Below are 27,870 nucleotides of genomic sequence, written 5' to 3'. Positions count from 1 at the left end.
ATACTGCATCAAGTTTACTTGCTCAGTCCCCAAGTGACTACAAGTGACAGGAGGGCATTGATCATGTCCGCTTATTCACTACTATATCCTTTTGCATGTGGCCTAGCACACAGTGCATCATTTTTGGAAGGATGAATGAATGCATACTTAAGACTGCAACCAGGGGGATCACATCTGTGAGATGATTTAGAATTCTGTCTCCTCGAAAGTGTGAACTCAATTGAATTTATAGCAAAATACTACTTTAGTTCAGGATTCATCAGTTGAAACATGAAGGTGGCAGCTGGCTCTGCAGAGACTGAAATTCTCCCTCCCACAGTGACTCCTAAGGAGCCAACCACAGTCGGACCCTTCCCCCAGAGAACGCAAAATGCGTTTTGATAACATGTTTCTGAGAGATAAATGGAGACTGTTTAAAATGGAATCTCGCTAGGACAAAAACACTAAAGCTTGCTCACAGCTAAATTTCATGTTATAAGCTCTAAGCAAGCAGCAAACTCCACAACTCAAATTCATTCCAAAGAAAGCAGCGAGTCATAAATTAATAATGCTACTTTTTACCTGCAAAACCATATGTCAATTCCCAAACATCACAAGGTGAGTTTGGTGTGGTCAGAATGTCCTGTTGATTTGAGAAACAATGAGTCTGGAACTTCAAACTCAATGGATGGAATCTGACCAAGCTACAACATGAATGCTAATTTGGGGCCAGGTGCTAGTCTGGCCCAGGAGTATAACAGTTAAGAGATGAATCTGGTCCCTGTCCTCAAGGGCAGTCCAGCCTAATTAAATATACACTTGAATACAGACTCCTTAAAAAAAAAATTCTTTCCCTAAATTCAAAGTACACCATGTTCAACTATTAAATTAAATCCAGCACACATGGGATTGTAGAGTAGGCATCTACTTCTACATGGCAAAGGATTCTTTTAAACCATATTTTCCAAAATCAACAGATTGATGACACTAAAGAGTGGGTAACGTTTCAACATTCAAACCAAATGACGAAGTGCTTGGTTTTTATTTCATCGTTACACAGCTAGTAACCACCTTCCAAAATAAAACCAAATAAACACAATTCCACGTGAAATTCTCCTGCCTTCTAGAATAGTATTTTTACATTTAAAAGAAAAGATTTCTATATTCATTTGAGAGAGAGAGAGAGAATAAGTGGGGGGGGACTGCAGAAGGAGAGAATCTTCAAGTAGACTCCCCGCTGAGTGTGGAACCCTACACAACATGGGGCTAATCTCATTACTGTGCCACTCAGGTGCTCCATATTTGTATTTTTATTACATGGTACATAGAAGGTGCTCAATAAATGTTTGTTGAACGAATAAATCATAGAACAAGTATTACTATGAAAATGTCAATTTTAGGTATGTTCTTCAACTTCCCTTTTTTTCTCTTAAGAAAAAAAATCAGCATATTTTCTAGGATTCTGACTTCATTTCCTTGTTTGACCTTAGGCTAGTTACTTAACATAGGTATCATTTTCTTCATCTATAAAGTTAAATCTGTCTTAATTATTGTGAGATGTAAAGAGGCAGTAGATATAAAATGATTGGCACCAAGGTTTCATTTTGTGTTAACTTCTCTACTCCATCCTCCTCTAACCCTGAAATAAAGTGTCAAAGACACATCAAATTACTGGCCTGATAAGAAAGTCAGGAAATTTCTAAGGTAGCCAGGGCCTTGATTTTCTCTTTTATAGAATGAATGAGCTTTACTTTTCAGTTCAGATTTTCCATGAATTCAGAAATCTGCCTTGCCAAGAGGTTAGATGTTAATACCACATTGTTATCTATAACCAGAAATAAAATAAACTCTGATTTCCTTCACAGAATAGGACCCCAAATTACAAATGAAAATAAGATTTGGCTCTTAAGAGAATTTTTATCAATCTAAAGAATTGGTGACCCTATTATTCTTAAGCAACAGAACGCCCCTCCTTTCACCCATCTCACACATTTAATCTCCTATGCACTAGCAGGGTTTCCCATTCACAACTCCACATGATGTACCTAAAAAGAAATCTAGGAATTTTAAGCAACGTAAGTAATTACAAATGGATCATGTGAAATGACTAAGATAATTGACACAATATTATGTCAAAACCTGACATTTGCTTGAATTTTTTTTCTTTCACATCCTGAAATACATCCAAGTCAACCAAACAAAGAACTAGCAAGATTGTACACAAGTCTCTGCATTTTCATAAATACTCAGTGTACGACTGCCACCTCGTGGTGGGATATAATCCTTGTATGGCCAAATATCCAAATAGCTAAATTGACCCAAGACAATGAAAAAACCAAGGGAACATTGTTTCTCTGCTGTTCACCAGTTATTGCAGGGAAATTTAAGAGCATACCCACCTTCACAGCTACATTATTTTCTTCAAATTCTGAAGAAGTCTATTGCAGGTGCCACATTAGTTAATCCCACAACCAAACCCAAACACCTCTCAACCACTTCAAAAACAAGTATAATTCTATTAATTTTAAAATTCATTTGCAATTAAAAAAGATTTCTCCAATAGGATGTTCTCACTTTCCAGTTTCATTTGATCTAAGTCTTGATTTTTACTTATGCATGAAAAACATTTTAAAGTGACAACCTTACAAAAAGTGTATATTATATGAAAATCTGACTTCAATTAGAACCAGTTACTAAATCCCAGCAATTTCCAGCGGTCTCTTCTATCTTACCCTTAGAGAATTATATATCACATTAATTGGTATTTTGTCACATAAAAAGACACCAGCGATGATTAATTGCATCCTTGGTGCTTTTGAGTTATGTCTTCTTCACGAGAGTGATTCAAATCACACCTCATTACCTTCCAGCAGGTACCCCTCTTGGTAACCTTCATAAAATCTCCTACCTTCCTGAACTTCTCCATTTGCTTGTAGAGGTCTGGATCAAGCTCCTGTGATACATCTTTCATCCATAATAATGCCCCTCTGTATTCTGTCCGGCACTGCTCCATGCGATTCACTGTCAGCCAGGTGTCTGAGATGGCCCGGTGCCGAAAAGTCTCCACTTCTTGGTGAAATCGACACAAAGGATTTCTCAAGGCCAACCTACACAAGAGGATAAAGCCATAATCTTGAAACTACGCAGGCAAGCAATTTGCATCCTTGACAGTTTAGCAATCTTAAAGTCATGAGCCTAGAGGAGTGCCTGGACTATATAGACAATGCTGTAGAAATATTTGATGGGTTATAATTGACATGGATGAACTGATGAGTCAACGAGAGATGACTACCCATGTATTGATCCTTTAGATTTCTGCTACTTAACTGGACCATTGGGAAGTATTTCCAACAGTATTGCTGGGGATAGTCTCATGACTGGGCAAAGAGTATTCATCTAGAGCTAGAACCAATCCTGAGTTAATGGAGAAAGGTCAAGGCATAATCATTTCCCATTTCTATATTTGGCATTCCCTGTCTCTGCTCCTCTGAACCTGGCCCTTTAAGGAGAGATGATTAGGGTCTTCCTTGCTAGGTCATTTTAGATTACTCTCTTAAGTGCCAGGGCAATTTGCTGCTTGCTCTAACAGTCATGGAGAATGGAGCATGAACAGAAGCATTTGCTTTAAAAGATTTTATTTGGTGGTTTGTTTATTTATTTTAGAGATGGGGTGGAGAGCGAGCAGGGGGAGGGGCAGATGGAGAAGGAGAATGAGAATCTCAAGCAGACTCCATGCTGAGCACAGAGCCTGATGTGGGGGTCAATCTCATCACCCTGAGACCATGACCTGAGCCAAAATCAAGAGTCAGACACTTAGCTGACTGAGCCACCCAGGTGCCCTGAACAGAAGCATTTTTAAATGGTCTAGGGAGAGAAGCACTGTGGATCTACATGTTAGGTACATTCGGATACATTATATGATTGATCCTTTTAGAGAAAACTTGAGGATCCTAGACCATAAATGAATGTATATCATACAATGAAGTGGATATAAAATCATTATAATATTAGCTGTAACATACCATTATTTATTTAGCAAAAAAAAGTTTCAGGCATATCAAACTTTGGATGAAATATTTATTTTGTAGGGGAGGGAAATACTGCTTCTTCCCTACCCAAAATGAGTAATGTCAGATAACTTACACTCTTAAAATATAGTTGTCTCCATGAAGTTGCAGGGCATAGGTTCAAAAAATGAAAATAAGATGAGTAGTTACATTTCAATTTATTTATTTATTTATTTATTTATTTATTTATTTCTAAAGATTTATTTATTTATTTATGAGAGAGAGAGAGAGAGAGAGAGGCAGAGACACAGGAGGAGGGAGAAGCAGGCTCCATGCAGGGAGCCCGATGTGGACTCGATCCCGGGACTCCAGGATCGCGCCCTGGGCCAAAGGCAGGCGCTAAACCGCTGAGCCACCCAGGGATCCCCACATTTCAATTTAAATGCAAACATATCACGCTGAAGAGAACAGTAATGTTAGTGAGCTGAAGTCAGGGCTTGGCCACTCCACCTGGGTCTGCAGCGCCTGTGTACAGCACTGTAAGATTATAGATGGCACAAGAAACTATTTCAGAAAAAAAAAAAAACTCACCCTTTTATTTTCTCCCATTCTCCTCCTTTCTGTAAAGCACTGCTTTTAAATAGTCAGCTTTCTCTAAAAACAGTTTGCTCAAGTCATCCTACCTAAGTATTATAAGTGGTTCTATGACATATGGTGCCATCAAGTCAGCTTGTACTTTATCACCAATGGATTAAATTTAATACTCACCTTTCATCAAATTGAATGCACAGTTGTAGCAATGACTATGAAGTCAGGCAGTAAAACAAATGCTGGTATGAAGGTTTATAAAACTGAAGGCTTCTATTTAAAGAGAGAGAGAGAGTCCTCAGCTGTTCCCCTAAGGATCCTGTTCATTTCTGGACTTCTCTTTCTCTTTCTCTTCCCTTGGATCTTGCCAATTTTCCTAAACTGACTGAAAGAGAGTCTTGTGAATAAAATATTCTCGATTTCTTTGACTGTGGTAAGGTTAGACAGAAACCTTTGAAGAGGTAATGACATGATGATAGATGTTAAGATTTTGAAGAAAAGGGGGTCCCTAGGTGGCTCAGCGGTTTAGTGCCTGCCTTCAGTCCAAGGCGTGATCCTGGAGCCCGGGGATTGAGTCCCACATTGGGCTCCCTGCATGGGGCCTGCTTCTCCCTCTGCCTGTGTCTCTGCTTCTCTCTCCCTCTCTCTCTCTCTCTCTCTGTGTCTCTCATGAATAAATAAATTAAATATTTTAAAAAAAGATTTTGAAGAAAAGAGAAAAAGCATATAAAATCCCCTCACTTTTTTCCTGTAACTTGCTTCATTTAAGATTAGAAAGGTGGGGCAGCCCGGATGGCTCAGCGGTTTAGCACCGCCTTCAGCCCAGGGCCTGATCCTGGGGACCCGGGATCCAGTCCCACATCGGGCTCCCTGCATGGAGCCTGCTCTCTCTCTCTCTCTCTCTCTCTCTCTCTCTCTGTCTCTCATGAGTAAATAAATAAATCTTAAAAAAAAAAAAAAAAAGATTAGAAAGGTGAAAACCTGTTCACTTGTGCTACCAGTGTCTGAATCTAGACCAAGATAAAACTTAATAACCAGAAATGTCAAGCTTCAGTGAAAGACTGGTGCACATTATCATAGATGAAAATCTACCCAAGGGTAATAATTAATAAAGTGCCTAAAGGTCTACTCCAAAGACATTTACCCTTTACTAGGAAAATGTGGAAGTGACCCGAGAAATAGAAGAGCTCGGGTTATATGTATTGTGGCATGCTCTGGAATACTATGCTATAGATGTTTTTAAAAATGTATACATGGACAATAAAAGGTATTATTGGTTATTTGGCTATTTGATCAAAAAATCAATTTGCTAAATAAATGATCAGTAAGCACTATAATTCAAAAACTGTATGGCACATGATGCTTTTTATATAAAAAATATATCCTGGCATATCCCAAATTACATCCATTTAAGATCTGAAAATTTATTTTTTTAATTTTAATTTTTTAAGATCTGAAAATTTAACTTCATGAGAGTTTTAGGTCATTCTACTGTCTTTATGTGTAGGAGGACTGGTTGGGATGTCATGTGCCTGGTCAGCAGCTGAGTGCTATGAAACCAGACCCATTTAACAGGAGATCACCTTCCCAATTTTAAAGTTGTCCAAGCTGCATTAAATTCTGTATATAGAGCAGCTTGCTAATTTATAGTGGTGATACTTTTAAGTATCGTTTGCATTGTTTTTATTGATTTCTTCTACTGTTTTTGTTTCTATCCAAAGCTTAGATTATATAAATTCAAGGTACCTTATGTGTGCTCTGCTAGATAATTTGGTATACAACTCTGAAAGGGTGTAACTGGAGAGCCATATCATAAAATAATTATGCAATCAGTAATGGTAACTCTTATAGTGATTGTGTCCAGGGATTTGGCTTTGTTTCCCATAAACAGATGTAAGTTTTGGCATACTGGTATGTATAAGATTTTTTTCCCACTGAAATTAGTGATAATTATATGTTTAACATATGAGAATTTACCCTTTGAAAGACTGAAAACAAATTATCTTGGTAAGGTGGGGAAGTATATATGCATGGAAAATATCTACTAGTAAAATTTTAATTGCCTTTTAATTTTCTTTTGTCTGTGTTTTAATTTTTTTCCTCAATGAGTATTATTTTTACAAGGAAAAACGATTATAAATGAGATGAAAAGGTACAGTTGAAAACTATAAACAACACTTTTCTTGGGAAATGGATACAGAACTATTGAAAATGGTTTTGTTCAACTATGAAAGTTGGCACTGCCCACAAAGTTGAGGTCCAAATGTTATTAGGGAGAACCAATGAGCTCAGGAGTGGGATCACAGGAAACAACACAGTTGATCTCTTTCTTCTACTCCACCTTTCTCAGGATTTCATAGGAACATCTGCGCATCAGGCTGATGGCCTGTTCTCAGCCCACAGGGAAGGAAAGAAGGCAAAATTAGGAGAAGAAAATGTTGCACAATTTGAGTGAGATTTTTGTAGTCTGAACATTTTTGGGAACTACCTACACGTCTTATTTAGGTATAATCTTGCCTAATATTACGGAGTGGTATTTTGGGGCTTGTTAGTTATTGGGGGAGAAGGAACAGAGAAGCAGTGTCACTTTTCTCAGGCACAAAATGCAGTAACTATGAGCAGGGGCTTCTGCTTATTCTACACCAACCATAAAAATGAGTCATGAGAGTGTTAAAAAGAAAATGTCACTCATCTGCCACAATTTCCTCTCTACCAGAGCTTCTCAAATTTAAATGTGCATCAAAATCAGGGATCTCATTAAAATGCAGATTTGGATTTAGCAGGGGTGGGATGGGGCCTAGATTCTGCATTTCTAACAAGCTTCTACAGGATGCTGCTGATGTTGCTGGTCCAGGGCCTTAGCAGAATGGTTCAGGGCATCATGAACACCACCTCTTCAAAGTTAATTGGCCCACAGAGAGCAGAGAAGGAACCCTTCCACCTGGTCTCATTAGGCTCCTGCTTAATCAGCTGTTGGAAGGGGACCAGACTGACTGCTTTGAGCAAAGCTGAAGGTCAAACATAAGCCTAGGCAGCACTCACAGTGACTGGTATATAGTTCCCTATAGAACAGGAGAAATACAAAAAAAAACAAAAAACAAAAAAAAAAACCTTAAAATTTAACAGGGAGGAAAAAATCATACATGTTATCTTAACCAGAGAGTTAAGAACAGACTAATAACTGAGAACAGAGTAGCTCCTCAGTCTCAGGCAAAGAGCTTTCCAGAGAACAAGAGAGTCCCCTCCATAGCCAGGTGTATCCCCGATTCTCTGCCAACCCCCCAAATGGAGCCCCAGTGAAGGCCACACACCTTTGCTGGGAAGAAAAGCAGAGAGCCTTTCCTGTGGCTTGCATCATCTTTCCTGCTCTGGTTTTATCTTGGAAGCCTTGGGATCGGAGAAATTTTCCCAGTTCGTTTTCTTCTTGAGACAAGACTGATGAAGAAAAGACCAAGAGGAGCCATGAACAATGAGCATTTTTATTACAGAGCAGAGAGAAGCACCAGAAGGTCCTCTCTCTTTTAGAGGCGAAGACGAGATGAAATTAAATCCACGTGGCAAGCTACAAGGTAAGCTCCCCACTCCCACCATTTAACTTTTATGCTGTCCCTCTGTTTACAAAAGGAGAGATCAAATTCACTTGAGTACGTCTGTCAGTGTGTTTCGTGCCCTGTAATCAGAACCAGAAAATGACCTCTGCACTGAAAAGCGAGCCGATAATGTGCTGCTTCAAGCTGAAATAAAAAAGTTGGGTTTGTCGAGTATGACTGTGGGAATCTTTTGTGGCTGCCTATAGTACAGAGCCAGTTTCCTCTGCTTATTCCTCTTGCTGACTTTTTGATCTCTGCTTTCTGAGTTACATTCTACTGGATTGTAAAGCAATTCCTCTAATTCATGACGTGGGTTTTTGGTTGGAAGTGGGAGTGGGGATTGAGGGTGGGAGGCAATAAGGTTGATGTCTCCGTGGGTTTTTTTCTTTTTTAGGTAGGCACCACAACAGGCATGGAGCCCAACATGGGGCTTGAACTCACGAACCTGAGATCAAGACATGAGCTGAAATCAAGAGTTAGATGCTTAACGGACTGAGCCTCCCAAGTACCCCTTGTCTTCACAGATTTTTTTAAATGCAGAGTTGGAACCATTATTGGTCATGCCTATTCTTGGCCTTATTTTTAAAGATAACCTCAGATAGCAATGCTGGTGAGCTAGTGACTAGTACAAGCTTTCTGCAGATTCATTTGGCAGTAAACATAAAATGTTACAGAATTCTATGTATCTTGGGGCACCTGGGTGGCTCAGTGGTTGAGCTTCTGCCTTTGGCTCAGGTCATGATCCTGGGGTCCTGGGATTGAGTACTGCATCAGGTTCCCCTCAGGGAGAGACTTCTGCCTATGTCTCTGCTGCTCTCTGTGTCTCTCATGAATGAATAAATAAAATCTTAAAAAAAAAAAAAAAAAGATTCCTATGTATCTTTTGACAGTGCACTTCCACTGTCAAAATGGAATGTTCGGAGTACATTCCAGGGACACCTGGGTGGCTCAGCCGTTGAGCATCTACCTTTGGCTCAGCATGTAATTCTGGGTCCGGGATGGAGTTCCACATCAGGTTCCCTGTATGGAGCCTGCTTCTTCCTCTGCCTATGTCTCTGCCTCTCTCTCTGTATCTCATGAATAAATAAATAAAATCTTAAAAAAAAGGAGTACATTCCAAGGAATTAATTAAATGGGCACAAAGTTGCATATGGAAAGATAATCACAGCCTCAATATCTATAATAGCAAAACACCTTCTTTCTCTACACTGGGGACTGATTTATAAGTCCCATAAGACCTCGAGTAGGTCTTGAAACAATGAAACAGTGGGCTGTTACACAGCCACTGGCTCCCAGTCTACTTTTACTGACAGTTGAGCAAAGAATGACACTGAGCTTCCTAAATGTTTTCTAAACACAGCATTTCTATGGACTTACTTTATGCATTTACACATCATGTGTCTTTAAAAATGCTGCTTAAATGCTGCCAGAATTCTTGTCCTTTTTCTTTTTTTTTTCTTGTCCTTTTTCATAAACAATCCAGAATTCCATCAGAATCCATCCCATCTCTGACATAACCTCCCAACGATAGTATAGCCAGGAACCGCAAATCCAAAGGTGAAGGTTATATTTACTACTGCTTCCGTATTTATTTGTGACTGTAGTTCATACTAAACATACTAAACATTCCAGAGGAAGAGGCTTTCCTGCCTGGGAAATAAATGACCACCCTCTTTCCTCTCTGCCCTCAAGAATCAAGTTCACTAGTCAAAGTCTAGCTCAAAGACTGTGAAGTAGCTGACCCCTGTTTCTCTGATAGCAGTGCCCTCTCGGCATCTAGTATTAGGGTGTTTGTGGGTAAGGCATGTGTCTGTCTATTCCATGAGATTAACTTTCTCAGGACAGGGACTTCATCCAACTCTGGATTCCCCAAGCTGAGCATAAAGTCTTATTCAGGGAATTGTTAAATGCTTGTAAAATTAAATTAACTATAATTTTTGCCTTAGTTTCCTCATATATTTTATTCCCCCACCACCTCCTATCCCACTTTATTTCACTTTAAGTGCTTATTTGATATTTATGCCATGATTCTATGTAGATTTTTTTAAAAGCCCTATAATTATAAATTTTGTTTTTTAATACCTTCTATTCCTTCTCTCTACTTACTAATAAGGCACTCATTCAGCTCCACAATGAATATGTCCCTATTAAGAGCAATTTCACATTTTTGTTCATAATAGCATGAGGCTACAGTCACCTTTTTTTTTTTTACCTTGAAGTCTCAAGTCACATACAAATGAACACATTTAGCTTAAGGCTAGGAAGAAACCAATTCATGGCACCTACATGGTTATACAGTTGGTGAAATGTACTCTTTCCTAAAAATGTCTAAATAGGTTGAAGCATTTGAAAAAATATTTTTTGTTATTTTATGCACTTGAAGATTAAACTTGGGTGGGAAACACGTTTCCTTTAAGAGCTGGTCTCTAATTAATTGTCAGTGTTGCTCAGAGGGAGGTGGAAAACATGTAAGCCTCATCAGACTCCAGCTTGGGTTACTAAGTGATGACTGTCATTTTCTGAGAAAGAACGTTCATTGTTTAATTTTAACTTTAAAATTCAAATACTGAAATTAATTTATATAAGTTTAAAATTCAGGTGCAACACAGATATCAGATGACTTGCTGGTTTCCACTAAAAAGGTTTAACTTAACTGAGACTTAAGAATTCAGACACACACTGAATCCTGATTAGATTTTCAGATGTATCCTAAAAAGGTAACTAAAGAATTATAAAACCAATTAGCTTGGCAGTATTAATTCACTCAGCACAGATTTATGGATGATCTACTACATGCTAAACACTGTTCTTGCCACTGGTAATATAAAGATGGACAAGACACACAGGTCCCTGATTTTATGGAGATTTCGTTTGTGTAACAGAAGACAAAATTATTTTAATCACAAACACAAAACACAAAAAGAAAAATACCAGATAGAGCAATAAGAGAAGGGGATTGAGAGAAGCTGCACTGGGCTGGGTGGTCAGAAAAAGCCTCTCTGAGCAGGTGACCATTAAGCTGAGCACTGAATGGCAAGAAGGGCCACCTGTGAGATGATTAGGCCAGTGACATTCCAGACAGAGGAAACAGTGAGTGCAAGGGGTGGCATTTGGGTAAGGGCAAAAGTGGCTGGAGATGTGCACTGGGCCAGATCATATAGGAATTTTTTTAAAAGATTTTATTTATTTATTCATGAGACACACACACACACACACACACACACACACACACACACACACACAGGCAGAGACACAGGCAGAGGGAGAAGCAGGCTCCATGCAGGAAGCCCGATGTGAGACTCGATCCCAGGACTCCAGGATCACACCCTGGGCCGAAAGCAGGCATTCAACTGCTAAGCCACCCGGGCGTCCCATCATGTAGGAATTTATAGACCATGGAATGGAAGTCTGGATCTCACCTTAGGTTCTACTGGAAGCTTTACAGCAGAAGCAATATGATCCAATGTACATTTTTAAAGCTTTTTATTTTGCAATCATTTTAGGCTTATAGAAAAACTGTCAATAGAATACAGAGTTCCTATATACCCTTCTTCAGCTTCCCCTAACATTAACATCTTATATAACCATGGTACAATTATCAAAACTAGGAAATTAACATTGGTACAATATTATTAACTAAACCATAACCTTATTTGAATTTTATTAGTTTTCCCACTACTATCTCTTTTCTTCTAAGATCTAATCCAGTATCCAATGTTGGGTTGTCAAGATCTTAGTCCTCTTCAATTTGGGACAGTTTCTTACCCTTTCTGGTTTTCATGACCTTTGTGCCCTTTAGGAGTACTGGTTAGGTATGTATAGAATGCACCTCAATTTGGGTTTGTCCTATTTCTCACAATTAGACTGGGGTTGCAGGTTTTTGGGGAAGGAAACCACAGAAGTGAAGTGGTCTTAGTGCATGATATCAGGGCTACATGATACCAACACACATTATCACGAGTGATGTCAATCTCGATCACCTGATTCAGGTGGTGTCTTGAGTTACTCCACTGTAAAATTATGATTTCTCCCTTTTGTAATTATTAAAAATCTTGGAGAAAAATATATGACGCTATGGAAATATCCAGTTTTTCCTCAAACTTTCACTCACTAATTGTGCCATCTTCCAGTGAACCTTGTCTGCCACAATTCTTACTGCGGTATTTGCCTAATAGCAATTTTGTGGTTTCCTCATTCTTTCTATATTTATTAGCAGGAATTATTTTATAAGGAAGAGTTTCTTCTCTCCTGTTTGTCTATTTCCACATGGACTTCCTGGATACTTTATGAGTTATAATCCGATATACTATTGTTATTTATTTTGTTGCACAAATTGCTCTAGCTTAGATCATTGGGACTTTGATTATGGTGTAGATAGTGGACTGGAGAGGGAAGGAAGATCATTTAAGTAGCTGATACAGCAAATCACGTAGGAAAGTGATGGTAGTGGCATGAACTAAGGTAGTTAATAGCAGAGATGGAGAGAGGAAGGAATCTCTGAAAGCTATTCAGGCAACAAAATGGAGAAACATTTAAGATTGATTAGAAATGTGGGACAGAGATATGATGGAAGATGTGTGTCATGTGTCTTAATTTCCTCAGAACTCAAGACAATGGAGTTATAGCCCTGGAAAACTCTAAGCTCAAGTACTTAGTAAACAGGAACAAAGAAAACATATGAAAATCTGCCTCTAAGCCCTTGGATTTTGTACTTCCCCACAATAGTACTAATAAAACATTAATGAAGGAAAATTACCGATTATTACTTTGTGATTATTGGAAAGAGGTCTAGCAGCAGTCAGAAATGGAAAAACTTGTTCTAGTCTCAGAAATACAGAAATTATACTACTAAATACTATTATACTATTAAAGGACCTACAAATGGAAATTTTAAAACATACTAAAAAACAACTTGCTATTTAGCATTTGAGAGATAACTGTTGGTAATAACTTTAAGGCAGAGTGTTGTTCCCCAATAACCCAATCACCAACTTAGAAAATGCTCATGAAGAAGAGCTTTTAACAAAATATAGTTAATAAATTACCTGTATGTGCTTTCTGTCTCCATTTTAAGAGGACTAGAAATGGATATGAGAGCCAGGGCAATCAAATAAAAACAACCCAAACCCACAGATACAACTGAGAAAACGTTTTTACAATTAAGAAGATAAATCACATGTACTTACCACAGGAGGCCCAAAATAAAGTTCTTATTATTACAGTTACTTGCACTGAGTGATAAACAACTTATATAAAGGATTTCTCTTAAAATTATTAGACACCCTCCTTCCCATCAATTAAAGAGCAAAGGCAGAAATTCCTAAATAGTAATTTCCTTGTCTTACTTCTTAAATATATGAAATGATACATTAAGGTAAAATACCATATTTCTTACTCTTTATTTGATCAATATTCATATATAGGGCATACTTACAACATATTCTCTTTTGATAGAGTACAATTGCTTTAGACAAGTCCAAACAGGTTCTCTGAATTGAGTGAAACAGCTATAATAAAAACACAAAATGCTAAATTAAAACAGACAGCAGTGAAATAAAAATTATTATACTGATCATAACCATAGTGTTTGATTTGCCCACTAACAACAAGATCACAAGCATAAGTATGCTTAGTGTTATGTGGTGTATTGCACAGGAACTGTGACCAAAGTCTTTAAATATTCTCCTATTAATCTATATTTATTGGAATGCATCATCTCTGTGATTTAAATTAAAATCTGGAGAACACTGATTTCCTCCAGATTATTGAAATAATAGATGAAAAAACAGAAATCCTAAATGAAGGGCCCAAATAGAGGACTTGGTAAGCCAGAGACCCAATCCAATTTTCATTCATAATTTGCTTCTTTAACCACTTGTTATCTTTTTTTTTTCAATGTAGGATCCCTCAATTAAGAATCATATTTAAAACAGAACATTCACATATTTTTATGATCCTAATGCATTTTATGGTATGCTTAAACAACTCTATAAAGAACAAACAAAAATCAATTAGTTGAATGTCCCATTTAGAAGACATCTGGTAAAATGGAGTTTAGCTAGCAGTCCTCATCACTCCTTATTTTCCCAATGATTTCATAACATATATAGAGAAGAAACCTAATACAATGCCAAAGCCATAACGGAAGAAACTAAGGGAAAAACAAGTGGGCTATATACTAAGAAGATTCTAACTAGATATTAATTAACCATGATCCTGGTCTTTGCTTTACAAACCCAGACAAGCTCAAGAGAAGATCAAACAGATAATGTATACTTTCTCTACCTTCCACCCACCAGCCCAGAGACCACAGCTGGTATCAGAAAACCTGGCAAACATTCTGTTTCTTAAGAGCCATCTAAGGAGGCAAAGTATGGCTTTCCCCCTCTCTCTTTTAGCTTATAGGCCATGGTGATGTAATAGTTCTATCTTGGTATTATGAAGCACTTCACTATTTGAGTTAAAACAGATGATCTACTTCACAATAAATATGACCAATTATCTAATAAAAATAGATGCCTGCATATATACTTAAAATATTAAAAACCATTCCCAGAAATGCCTAATATCATAAAACTTGGTCATGAGGAATATAAATTTTGTTAAATCTCACTTCATTACTCTGTATCTTCTACCTACTCAGAAAAAAGAAGGAAAAAAAAAACCCTTCACCATAAAACAAAACAGAAAACCACTGGTCTGAATCTCTTCCCTAATAAATGCTTGATATCAAAATCATGTGTCACAAGCCAACAACACGTAGTAATTCCTGACTATAGGAGCAAGGAAGTTCAAAAAGTATGTTTGGGAGCTGTTCTGTTGTCACTGTTAATTTTTTTAAAAACTGAGGTGTAAGTTAAAGACAATAAAATGCACACCTCCGGAATGTTCCAGCCTGTAGGTTTATCATGGCATACACTCTTGTAACCACACCCAAAACTAAGAAACCATGGACCATCTACTCTGCTGTGGCAACTACTAAAAGACCTGTCATTGCAGGTTAGTTTTGTCCTTGCACTTATGAGTTATTTTTGAGAAAATGATTTTATTAACAACCAATTTTGACACATAGTTAAATTTAGTGCAACATTTGTATATTAACTTCCCAACAGATTATAGTAGAATCTGACCACTATTATAACTGGCACATAAACTTTTCCTGTGCTGGCGGAATAAATTTGTTTCATAAGCTAATCCTTTGTGGATAACTTAGGGTAAGAACACATCAAAATGGTCTGCACATCGTTTACATGTGTTTTATTGATGGAATCCATTCTCTATAAACTTCAACACTAGTTTAAACATTCCTGCAACAAAAACCTCATTCATGTAATATTACTAGTCACAGCTAAGTACTTTGCATGTCATGTGCTTAGGACAGCAACTATTCTGATTAAAGTACAGTTGGTTCAGTAAAAATACTGTAAGAGCCTAAGCATAAATATAAAATTACTGTATTGTGTTTAATGAAGTAATAATTATATGTTAAATTCCTTTCTGAATAATCCCTATATTTGCTATGTTGTTAAAAAGAAAATATAAAGGTACAAGACAGGAAAAGCATATGCAACTTAAAATCATTTCAATTGTATGAAGAACAATAAAATCAAAACAGATGTCTCCTGGTTCCACTTTTCTCCCTCATAGCAATCTCTGTTAGAACATCCCTATGAAACCCAGCTTCAGTTTGAATAATTGCATTGACAGGGGAAAGGGTTGGGAATGAATATTAATTGCATTAACATGTACACGGATTCAGTTAGTATTTACTGAATGGGTACTGATTAGAATACTGTGGTGAATAAGGCTGATACGGATCTCCTAGTGGAGGGAGGTTGGACAAACACATAAACACATGAGATAATTCCATGGGAGGTACATACTGTGAATAGGGGCCCTGGGTCTGGTTCTTCCCTCAGATGCATAGAATGAATTATCCTTTATCCAAATGACAGACCTTTCTATCAATCAACAATTAATATAACTCCCCTCAAATCTCTCTGTTCCAGTATTACCATGGTTTCTACCATCCTGGCTGCCCTTCTCAGAAAGCCTTTTGAAACCCTGAGATTTTTACTGTAAAATGTTCATTAACTTTATTTTTTTATAATAAATTTATTTTTTATTGGTGTTCAATTTACCAACTTACAGAATAACACCCAGTGCTCATCCTGTCAAGTGTCCCCCTCAGTGCCCGTCACCCATTCACCCCAGTCCCGCCCTCCTCCCCTTCCAACACCCCTAGTTCGTTTCCCAGAGTTAGGAGTCTTTATGTTCTGTCTCCCTTTCTGATATTTCCCACACACTTCTTCTCCCTTTCATTAACTTTAGCTTATATGTTAAATGTAGACATCATTTTCAAGTCTTATCAGGCCATGTAACATATTATTTCTCATGGAAGTGGTAAGTATGCTTCTTAAATTTTAATCTAAACTATTGGCAGAATGTTCTGCAAGATGGGATTAGTGGGCCTTCTACCAGTTATGGAAGTATCTGGGAATCAACCAGATAGGAATTCAGCTTACTGTATGATTAACTAGTCTAACTAAATATCTGCTTAGTAAATTCATTCTAGAATATTCCAGAGTTCAATACCAAGTTTATTAGACTCTGCTTTCCAGGGTCTTGTGCTATCATCCTTCCTTTTATTTTTAAAAAAATATAAGCATTTACCTGACCCTAGTGTTGACATCCCCTGCAATGGCTCTTTGATTGCATTAATTTTTTTCAACAAACATATATTGAGAATTTACCACATGCAATGCATTAAAGTACTTACAAAACAAATTAACTAAGGTATGCTGGTGGTTACGTGAGAATTAATAGTTTTTTTAAAAATATGCCAGGAATGAATTTACCTCATCTTATATTTTTTCCCTCATGAACTATTTGTTTGCAACAGGTTTTCTTTTTTTTTTTTTAACGATTTTATTTGTTTATTCATGAGGGACACACAGAGAGAGAGGCAGAGACACAGGCAGAAGGAGAAGCAGGCTCCCTGCAGGGAGACCGAGGCAGACTCGATCCCAGGATCTCGGGATCACGACCCAAGCCAAAGGCAGACGCTCAACCACTGAGCCACCCAGGAGTCCCATGCAACATGTTTTCTTTTTTTGTTTTTGTTTCTGTGTTTTTTCGCAACATGTTTTCAAACATAAAACACACTCTAGGACTGTGACCCTAGCGAGAGGGCTATGCTGGAACAATAAGAACTCACCTCCAGCTTGGCATCTAGGTCCGCATCAGAGGCAACAACATGCTCATCTTCCTTCTTCCCTGTGGCTTTAATAAAGGCCTGCTTCGTTTCCCAATACTTCTGCTGCATCTTATTTACTACTGACTTATCTTGAGTATATCGATCCTGTAAGTCCCAGGGGTAACTGCTAAAAACCCATTTAAAGAGGTATTTTATTCAGGACTTTCATAAAGATGAAGCTATTTCACTGTGAACTAATTTATCTAAACATTGTATTATACAACATGAATAAAGTTACCTTCTTATGTGGTTAATACACCAAAAAAGTTAACCAACTCTAAGTTATTCTGAAACCTTAAAAGTTAGTGAGGAAATCAAGTAGCTTTTGCAGGAAATCAAGAAAGTAAAGCTTGAAAAGTTTGGCTCTTAGCAGGGTGGACACACCCCTTTTCTACATGGAGAAAATGAGCCAAACGAGGTAGGGTATCTGGCTCAAGTAGCCCGGGGAGTCAGAGATAAAGCCCGACACCAATGTTTTCTCTACTCCAGCATTCCGGCCAACACTGAAGTGATGGCAGAGGAGTAGAGATAAGGGGGTGAAAAATAGCATGTTTAAAATCTGTCCTAGAGGTACCTAAAACAGTCAAACTCTTATAGTCAGAGAGTAGAATGGCGGTTACCATAAGCTGGGTGGGGTGAGGGGGAATGGGAAACTCTTAATGAAGGAGTGTAAGGTCTCAATTATACAAGATGAGTGAATTCTAGAGATCTGCTGTACACACTGCACCTATAGTTAATGATACCATTATGTACACTTAGAAATTTGTTAAAAGGGCAGATTTCATGTAGTCTTACTACAATCAAATGAAATTTTAAAAAATTCTTTTTTGAAAAATCTGTTACCAATTTCTGATAACAGAAATTGAATTCTTAAACATAAACGTTTCAAATACAGATAGGAGGAAGCCATTCTTCAGGAAGGACAGAGTAAAGATCAAATTAAAACATATGTAAGGAAGAAAACAGAAAAAAATTGAGAATGAAATAGAATTTTGTGACAGACCAGAACACCTCAAATATTGACAGAAATGTTGCCATTAATGCTCCATTCATCCCCCTTTGTCTACACCCTTCTCTGGTCTAGAGTTCCTGTTCCATAGGTCAACATTGGACCCCTGGTTTTTGCTCTCTGCAGACATGTACCTTCTCCTATTTCATCCACCCTATCATCACTCAAAATGCATCAGACCGGAGTCCTAAAACACAAGTTGCTTTATACCACTGTATATAAATACCTGTACCTTGAAACTTAATGATTTATACTCTCCTTCCAGATAATATTTATAATTTTCAACCACACATTTATTCTTAAAAAGTCAGAATGGGTTTCAAAATAACTTCTTTATAAAGGTTATCAATAGAGAAGTAGGATTTGGGGGATTGTCATGGTTTCTGCATTTAAAAGTTGTTTTTTTTTTTTAACAAAAGTGTATAGACTTGTCAAATCACTTTGCTGTACACCTGAAACTAATGTCACATTGTGTCAGCTATATTCTAATTAAAACAAAAAGTTGTAACTGTGAGCTCACCTCAGAGAAAATAAGTGGAAAAAATATATAACTTTTATGTAAAAGAGAGAATAATCTCTCTTTATAATATGTGCATTAAAAGACTGGAAGGATATAACCTCTAAAACTGTGGTTATTTTAGGGAAATAGAATTTTTAGGAGTGGGGAATAGAGTGGACTTCTTTATATTGTATCTTTTATTTATTTACTTATTTTTGGTGAAAGGTCATGGATTAACAGAGAAAAAAAATCCATTTTGAAAACAAAAAACAAAGGGACTTCAGAGATCTGGTGACCATCCCTCACCTTCCTGTCATTTAACAAACGAGATATTTTAGGTTTCAAAAGCTTAAGAATTCTGCCCAAAATCATCCAGGATTAAAATCCAGTCCTGTTAATCCCAGTCAGTGCTCATTTCAATGTTCTCTGCAGCCCCTACATTTCAGCAGTAGGCAACAAAGTGGCAGAGTAAGTGAGAGAAAGACTTTGGAAAAGGGCCCACTTCTCAGGGCTCCCCCATCTCTCTTAGGTGGGTGACAACCGACTTTCTTAGCCTGCTATCAGGATATGACAGCCATTATGAGGGTCACAGGATGGGGCCACCCCTTTGTCTTAATGAGGTAAGATGGTACAATTATAAAAAGAGTCTGACAACTTTTAGTTAGAGACCTGTCAAATGGGGATACTCAGGGAAACTAAATCCCTTAGCCATTTATTAATTACCTTTTAAAACTCATTACATTTTAAGACTTGCAAAAATTCTCTTAAAGTTTGTCACTTGATATTACAGAGGCCTTAGGCCTGATTACTTCTTTACTGATAGAGGAGGGATAAAAAAGTAAATTCCTTATTATAGCTAATTGTACAATTGAAACATGAAAATATATATCTCATTTTTTCATGCTACAAACTAGAGATAAAACATGACAAGATCAGCTTGCCTGGTGGGTCATGGGTTCAAAAGTGTTCAGAAACACTGTTTGAGGCAGATCTGGAGTTTATGAAAGTTTAACATGCTCCTGAAATGTGTTACAGACATGTAAATGACAGTGTTTAGCACTGCCATGATTACCATATTATATTCAGCAGTAGCATCCTCTGACCATGATTGTCTCACAAGTGCTCATGAAGATTGAAGTCACAGCAATAAATTCGTAAGTCTGAGTTTGTGTTCACTCATTATTTTATAGCTGTCATACATCAAGTTCCCTGAGAACACTGATAAGTTGTAAATAAAATAGCACTAAAAATATATATTTTGCCTTATTATATTTGAAAAACTGGTGATAAGAAAAGCCATTAGATTCTCAGAAGAAAAACTGTATCTATTAATTTCTTAGAGAATATATATTATATAAGAACTTATCATATTTTTGGTTTTTTGGTTTCTGTATTTCATTTAGAAGGGATGTTGAACTTGACTATACTCCATATTGGATAGAGGCTAACAGATGATTTACTGCTAATGTGACTCTTGATTTTCCTATTCAACAGATATTTATTGATCATATACTATGTACTTTCCTCTTTCATTAGCCTCCCCCAGTTTAGAAAAGACAATACATTACTTACCATTTGTGTCCTGACATGTTTTCTTCTTCTTTTTCTACTGTTGATGATTTGGGGAGAAGGGGCAGGGAAAAAGCATGAGAGGATAAGTTATATTATAACCTGAAATAAAACAAATATGTTTAACAGTTAACACACTATATGTTAATTTGACACATATAAAATCTTTCAATCTAAACCATTTCTAATTGTATTTAGGGGCTATACAGTTACACTGTACACTGCTGTTGAGAGTAATTTAACACTGGAACAAATATCCCAAATGAAGCATAAGAAGCAAACAGGCAGACTGAATGAGAAAAGCAGGTTGCAGAAGACTATTTAAATATGAGACCACAAAATGTAAAAGAATACTATATATTGCTTAAGTATACAAGTATCATAGAGTAAAGGTATAAAAATTGCCTAGGAATGATAAATATTGAACTCCAGATAGCAGTTACTCATACTGAAGTGGGTGGGGGATATTATTTAAGAAGAGTACACAGTGGCTTCAATTGTACTCATAATGTTCCCTTTGTTAAACCTGGTAGTGACTAGACTGCATCTGTGTCCCTCTTTACAGATTTGAAATATTTTATAAATGTGCTCACTTTGGCAGCATATATACTAAAATTGGAACAATACAGAGCAGATTAGCACAAGAAACCCCAAACCAGGAAACCCCACCCACCCAACCATCCACCCAAGGGAAATGGAAGGCAAGAAATACAAAGGATCATGTGTTAACCATAGAGTTGGCGGTATGGGCGGGGAGCAGGGTTCAGCTGTAGGGGTATAGATTTGCTGGTGCCTCTTAATCTGTTCTGGGTACCAGGAAGGGAAGAAGAGTGCGTTCTTGTTGATTAAGACTTGCTCCTGTGGTTGGCCTTTGGTCATGCTGCTGCCTGACTCTGTCCCTTCCCAGGGACTGACCATTAGCCCAGGCTGCCCTTGTCAGGTGGGCTCTGGCATAGAGTGCCACACTTGCTGAGGTTCCTCATCGTAGTGACTAGTAAGGAATTTGGGGAATTCTCACAACCTTTTCTGTATAATAGGAGGGTATTAGCTTGGTCACAGGTAATTCCTTGCCCTGATCTCTTCCCCACACCCAAGGAAATAGCTCTCCATTTTTTTATTTTTAACATTTGTTTGAAATAAAGTCCTTAGCTAACTGGAAAAGAAAACAAAGTATTTCATTATATTTCTAAAAAATGAGCCAGCACACTGAAAACAAAACAATACATACACATACAACACAAAAGGCTAAAGGCTAAATAAAACAAAATACCAGAAGGGTTAAAAGAAGGAAAATGTGATTATTTTGGTTTTTACCAGCCAAGCATTGTATTTTCACCTAATCAGTAAATATGGGAGTAACTTTATGCCATTGTCCTTCACTCCCTTTGCTCTACTTAGGAAAGTCAGCCAAGTCCACGGCTAGAGTAAACCAACCCAAACACACTTGCCTACCAGTTTCTGGAAAGACTGGAGAGCTTGCTACCTAAAGGAATGCCTCTGGCCAGACACAGAGGCTGGCTGCCAATGTGAATGCTCAGTAAATGAATGCTTCTGGCTACTCCATAAAATCAATCTAGTTGTTCTTCTTCTACACCAGAAAGTGCCTCTAAAATGATTTGAAATGTTTTTAAGTTTTAATTTTTAACATTTAAAAAATGTTAAAAAGATTTTTAAAATGTTTTAAGGGAACTAAATGAAAGTGCTAAAATTCTGGGTTTCAGGTATGGGGACGTGAGAAAGGAAGACATTTTCCTGGAGTGTCTGGATGCCTCTGAAATGATGGCATCCAGTCATAAGCATCTCTATGCCTCCTGGAGGACTTCCAAGTTTGTGGACAAGTTGCTTTGGGAATGACATTCATGATGAGTAAGCCTTGCCCTCTACTCAGTAAATCATAGAGAGGCCACCAACTTCTAGCCTTCTCAACACCCACACAGCTGCTTCCCTGCAAGTACATGTTTATTTAGCTCAAAGCTTCCAATAAAATTTCTCATGAAAAGACATTCTTCAAGCAAACACAATTAGTATACTCTTTCCGTGAGTCCAATTTCACTATGACCTCCTAGGAAAGTTGATATTTTTTAAATAATTTTTAATTGTGGTAAAAACCACATGAATATATCCTTTAAAAGTTTTAAGTATAAGGTACAGAACTCTTAACGATATGCACATTGTTATATAACAGATCTCCAGAACTTTTTCATCTTGCTGAAACTCTGTATCCCTCCAACGACTCATTTCCTCCACCCCTCCCCCACTGGCAACCACCATTCTTACTGTTTCTACCAGTTTGACTATCTTAGATACTTCATATAAGTGGAATTATGCAGTATTTGTCTTTATTGTGATTGGTTTATTTTACTTAGCATAATATTGTCAAGGTTCTGTAACCTATGACAGCTTTTCCTTCTTTTTGAAGGTGGAATAATATTCCATTGTATATATAAAGCATATTTTCTTCATCTAGCCATTGATGGACATTTAGCTTGCTCCCACATCCTGGCTATGAATAATGTTGCAATGAACATTGGGTGTACAAATATCTTTTGAGATCCAGGTTTCTTTTTTTTCATTATGTATGTACCCAGAAGTAGGATTGCTAGATCATAAAGTGGTTCTATTTTTGATTTTTTGAGGAACCTCCTTACTTTTTCCACAGTGACTGCACCATTTTAAAGTCCCGTCAACAGTGTTCCAAAGGCTTCAATTTCTCCACCTTCTTCCCAATACTTGTTACCTTTCTTTTATTTTTTTTTTTTTGATAGCAGCCATCCTAATGAATGTGCAGTGATATTTCACTGTGGTTTTAATTTGCATTTCCCTGATAACTAGTGATGTTGAGCATCTTTTCACATGCTTACTATCCATATCTTCTTTGGAGAAATGTTCATTCAAGTCCTTTGCCTATTTTTTTCAATTGGGCAATTTTGTAGTTGTTATTACACTGTAGGGTAGGAGTGCTTTATACATTGTGAATATTAACCTTTTATCTATAGTTTGCAAATACTTTCTCCCATTACAAATACTTTTTCATTTTGTTTCCTTTGCTGCAACTTTTTAAATTAATTTTTTTAATTTTTTTTTTTAATTTTTTATTTATTTATGATAGGCACACAGTGAGAGAGAGAGAGGCAGAGACACAGGCAGAGGGAGAAGCAGGCTCCATGCACCGGAAGCCCGACGTGGAATTCGATCCCGGGTCTCCAGGATCGCGCCCTGGGCCAAAGGCAGGCGCCAAACCGCTGCGCCACCCAGGGATCCCCTTAAATTAATTTTTTATTATCGAAGTATATAACAATTTAAGTTCTTTGTAATGTAGTAATAGATAATAAAAATCACTGAGCAAATGCTCTTTCTACTTGAACTTCTAAGCTATTTGTAGATTATGGTGCCAGTGCTCTTCAAGGTATTTACAGGTCATTTATTCTGGAATCTTCTGGACCGTCAACAGGCAGATTCCTGGGCCCCATTCCTTTACCTAATGATCAAAAATATCTGGCTTTGGGTCTGAGAATCTGCATTTGTAACAGGCTTTGCAAGTGATTCTGAAACACATGAAGTCAGAATACCACAGCTAAATGGCATATGAAAAATCCTTTCTGGAGATGGATCTTAAACTGCTGGATTATAATAGACTACTATAGCAAAGGAATCACTGTTGGCAAAATCAGGTCAACTCTACAGGGCATATCTGAATATCTCATAAGAAAGCAGCTGCAGTCAGGACTCAAATCTCCAACTCCATACAACAGAGACAACAAACCTTTTAAGATTTCCTTAAAAATCCATCTTCTCTCGCTCTACCACTCTAAATTCATAGTGTCAAAATCGCTACTTTAAAAAAATCATTATAATTCCCATCCATTCACTCATTTTAGTTCATCGGTTTGGTTGCACTGAGCATGCACTGAGTGTCCAGTTAATACACACCAAGCACTGTCTAGCCTCAAGTAACGTATAGTCTAAATCAGCTCTGTCCAACAGAAATACACTATGAGTTACATACGTAATTTTAAATGATTAAATAGCAATGTTAAAAATGTAAGAGTAGTAAAAAAATTTTTAAATAACATATTTTAACTCAATATATCTAAAATATTATTTCAATATGTAATAAAAAATTAATAATGATGTATTTTGTATTCATGTTTTTGCACCAAGTCTGAAATCTGGTGTGTATGTTATAGTACATCTCAATTGAGACTAGCCACATTAAGTGTCAATGGCCACATGTGGTTAATGGCTACAATAGTGAACAATGCAGGTTAGGCAGAAAAGACAGACATAATTTTCATATCCAAGAGATTCTTAATATTTGCAAGGGACATATAAAAAAGACCTTTGTGAATCCTCAAATTTGTAAAATCTGCTGTTAGAAGAGTCATTTCCCCTATAAAATACAATAAAGTCTATGATTAGCTAAAAGTTCGTGATTCTGCAAAGGAGGCTGTATCTCCATTTCTGCCACAAGACACTTATGAAAGAAGCCCAAGATGAATGCTATCATGTCTCAAGCATTTTAATAGCACAGAGAAGACTTCCTAAAGTTCTGTCTGTGACCACATTACTTTGGAAGATAAGCAAAGAAGAGCAAGCATCAAGCTGCTTATGGACTTGCCATGACATGAAAAAAAAAGAAAAAAAGAACCAATACTGTTAAATTCAGCATGACTTAACCACATGAATGTCTTTGTTTCACTAAATTTTGTCTCTCTAAGGAAGACAAAGCAGATGAACCAGTAAGAATTAAAACCTTCTCAAAGAAGTAGGGACTCAAGAGTTAATAGATCAACAGAAAGCAAGTTTCCGGAGCACCTGGCTGGCTCAGTTGGTAGAGCATGTGACTCTTGATTTTGGGGTTATGAGTTCAAGCCCCATGTTGACCATGGAACTTATTTTTTAAAAAAAGGCAAAAAGAAATTCCTAATTCTGATGTAACAATCCTGAGAGTGAGGGGACTGGTTAGTGAAGAGTGGCTTGTCAAAGACAAGTACTAACAGGGAAAGATGTCTGCTGAGAGATGGAGCTGCTGCTGAGGCCAGCACCCTCTCAGGTGACACTGAGACTACCAACCTAATCCTCCTAGAGTTTGCTGGGTTGCCCCTGGAAGGGGACATAGTACACTGACCTCATGCGCCAAGGCCAGGCATTAAGACCACCGTTGTTCTCAGCCATGCCCATGTGGCTGACAGGCCATTCTGCCTTGTAGGGAGAACTGGGAGAAGAGGGATACTTCGTTCATTGTACTGGGGTTCTGTGAAATAATTATGCTTATTTTTCCTCTTTGCTTTTCTTACAGCTTGCTGTGCTTTATCTTTAATTTTATTCACCCATGTGGACAGACTATAACTTTTTTATTTCCTATAGCCACTAAAAAGCCATTTGGAACACACTGGATGGTCAACACACAGGCTAAAGTTTTCCCCCAAGTACTCCAAGGTTCCCAGAATGCTATAGCAAGCCTGGTTCAAACAAAGTTTGATGTATTGCTGCAAAGAAGAGGAGCTGATCTGTCCTCAGATGCCTTAAACCCTGAGACTTAGATTCTCTTCCTTAGAAATATAACATGGGGAAGTATTTTCATTCCACATAGGCTGGCTTCAGCTGCACTGAACATTTGTTCTGGCCCAGAACTCTTTTCTATGAGCTTATGGAGTTAGCTGATGGTACCTCCAATTACATTTGAATTATGCAAAGAGTCTAAAATTCTTGAGCCAACCCTTACTCAGAGTAAAGGTAACATTACAGTAAAGTTACATTTTACTGTATCAGTACTCTCAATCCACAAATATGTTTCAATAAACTTTCTCTTGAATCACATTTTCTAAGTCTGTTGTGTATCTTGTGCAGTTTTATGTCTAAAATTAATTACCTTTCCAACTTTAGCAGATTTTTCTATCAGTGAATAGTTTTTCTATTAGATGGAGTACAAGCTGAAACTGAATCCAGAATCCCTGTCCCCTGTATCTGCACTGAGCATATGGTGGATTCTCTAGAATTGCAGATCTGAGACACTGCCAAATTTGTCATTTTTCTAACTTACTCAAAATTCCCTATTTTCTGACTAAAAATTGTCACTATCTTAGAGCTCTTCAGCACTGCTGTACATACCAGCATTTAGCTTTCTTTGGGAAGTGGGCCATTTTCCCCCATAAGAAACACACTTTTCAAGTGATGTGGGTGCAAAGTGGTACATTTGCATCATTCCAGAGTAAAATCACTCATTCCCAAACACCAGCTTGATGACACCACACATCACTGAACAAGTGCAAATCTGTTCATATCCCAAACATTCCTGAAGCTGGGATGTGTCCTACAATTATACCCTTGTTTATTGTCTGGCAGTTACTTTCCTTCCTTCACAGAACATAAAATGGTAAAAGGTCTTGTGAGCAATGGTTTCTTACATCTGATGAAATACAGAATAATTATTTAAAATTAAGCCTTAGTAAAAACACATCACTACATGCTACAGACTTTTGGGGCTATTTGAGTATAATCAAGGAGAATCTGAAGTCAGGGAATGCCGGGTGTTGCCTGTGATTTAGAACGAGTGCCATGACAGAGGAAGGTGCGCAGGTTCAAGAAAAGAGAGGAGAGGATAAAGAGCTGGCTTCTTACATGGCCTCTGGGCTGAGTTTCTAAGAATTAATAAAGGCTGGCCAGGTGAAGGGTAAGAATGAGGGCAGTGAAGGGGAAGGGCAGGGGTGGTTGGTCTGTCTATTCCAGAGAGAAAGCAATGAACATAATCTTGCATAGCAGAATTGCATGGCATGTGTATGCAAGCAATCATAAGCAGTTGTGCAGTCCTAGAACTTACAGAAAGAAAAGATGTGACTGAGGAGACACAGGGACCAATCTCCAAGGCCATCCCTGTCTCCTTCAGCATTTAGATATATTCTATAGCCACAGGAGGGTGGACACTCAATGCTGTTTATTTCACATTTAGTGAGCACCTTCTATGTCCTGTCTTTGCTGCAGAGTTCATCTTTGACTACCTATAACAAATGCTGGAATCCTGTAGCATGCCTCCTGAATTTAGCTTCCAACTATACAATCTCAAGTACATAATTTTCTGCCAGTTTCATCTTTCCATTTTTCTTTCAGAGATTAACTTCATCTAGAAATATTACCAGTATTTGATATCTTGTTTTGTCTTTGGGTTTATTTTTCTGGTGCAGTCTTAAAACTAAGTAAGTCATATAATTTAGAGCCAAAAGGAAGTTGAGAAACAATAAAGCCCCTTTTTCTTGCATAACATTTATAATTGTCAAATCACTATGTTATACACCTGAAAATATTATAACACTCTACATCAATTACACTTCAATAAAATATAAAACAAATAGATAATTAAATAAATCAAGAATAGA

General features: G+C 37.4%; 1 protein-coding gene across 29 annotated transcripts in view; it reads right to left on the bottom strand.

Moving 5' to 3' along the window:
- Positions 1–27,870, bottom strand: part of ICA1 (islet cell autoantigen 1) — a 141,792-nt gene that overhangs the window by 100,682 nt on the left and 13,240 nt on the right. For 14 of the 29 annotated variants that reach the window (XR_012010976.1, XR_012010977.1, XR_012010978.1 and 11 more), the window contains 5 exons: positions 20,501–20,537; positions 17,382–17,547; positions 13,599–13,671; positions 7,886–8,009; positions 2,888–3,086 (listed from right to left, as the gene is read on the bottom strand). Coding sequence is in view for 26 of the 29 variants with exons in the window: in XM_072783996.1 (XP_072640097.1) it covers positions 2,888–3,086; positions 7,886–8,009; positions 13,599–13,671; positions 17,382–17,547; positions 20,501–20,537 (599 nt within the window). In the remaining 3 variants the exon portion in view is untranslated. Of the gene's footprint in view, positions 1–2,887; positions 3,087–7,885; positions 8,010–13,598; positions 13,672–17,381; positions 17,548–20,500; positions 20,600–27,870 lie in introns of all 29 variants that reach the window. The other 15 variants (XM_072783997.1, XM_072784001.1, XM_072784014.1 and 12 more) reach the window with 5 other exon arrangements.

Source organism: Canis lupus, chromosome 18 (genome assembly GCF_048164855.1).
Source record: "Canis lupus baileyi chromosome 18, mCanLup2.hap1, whole genome shotgun sequence".
In the NCBI taxonomy this organism is placed as follows: domain Eukaryota; kingdom Metazoa; phylum Chordata; class Mammalia; order Carnivora; family Canidae; genus Canis; species Canis lupus.
Note: the sequence above shows the minus strand (reverse complement) of the source record. Positions and strands in the feature narration are given on the sequence as shown.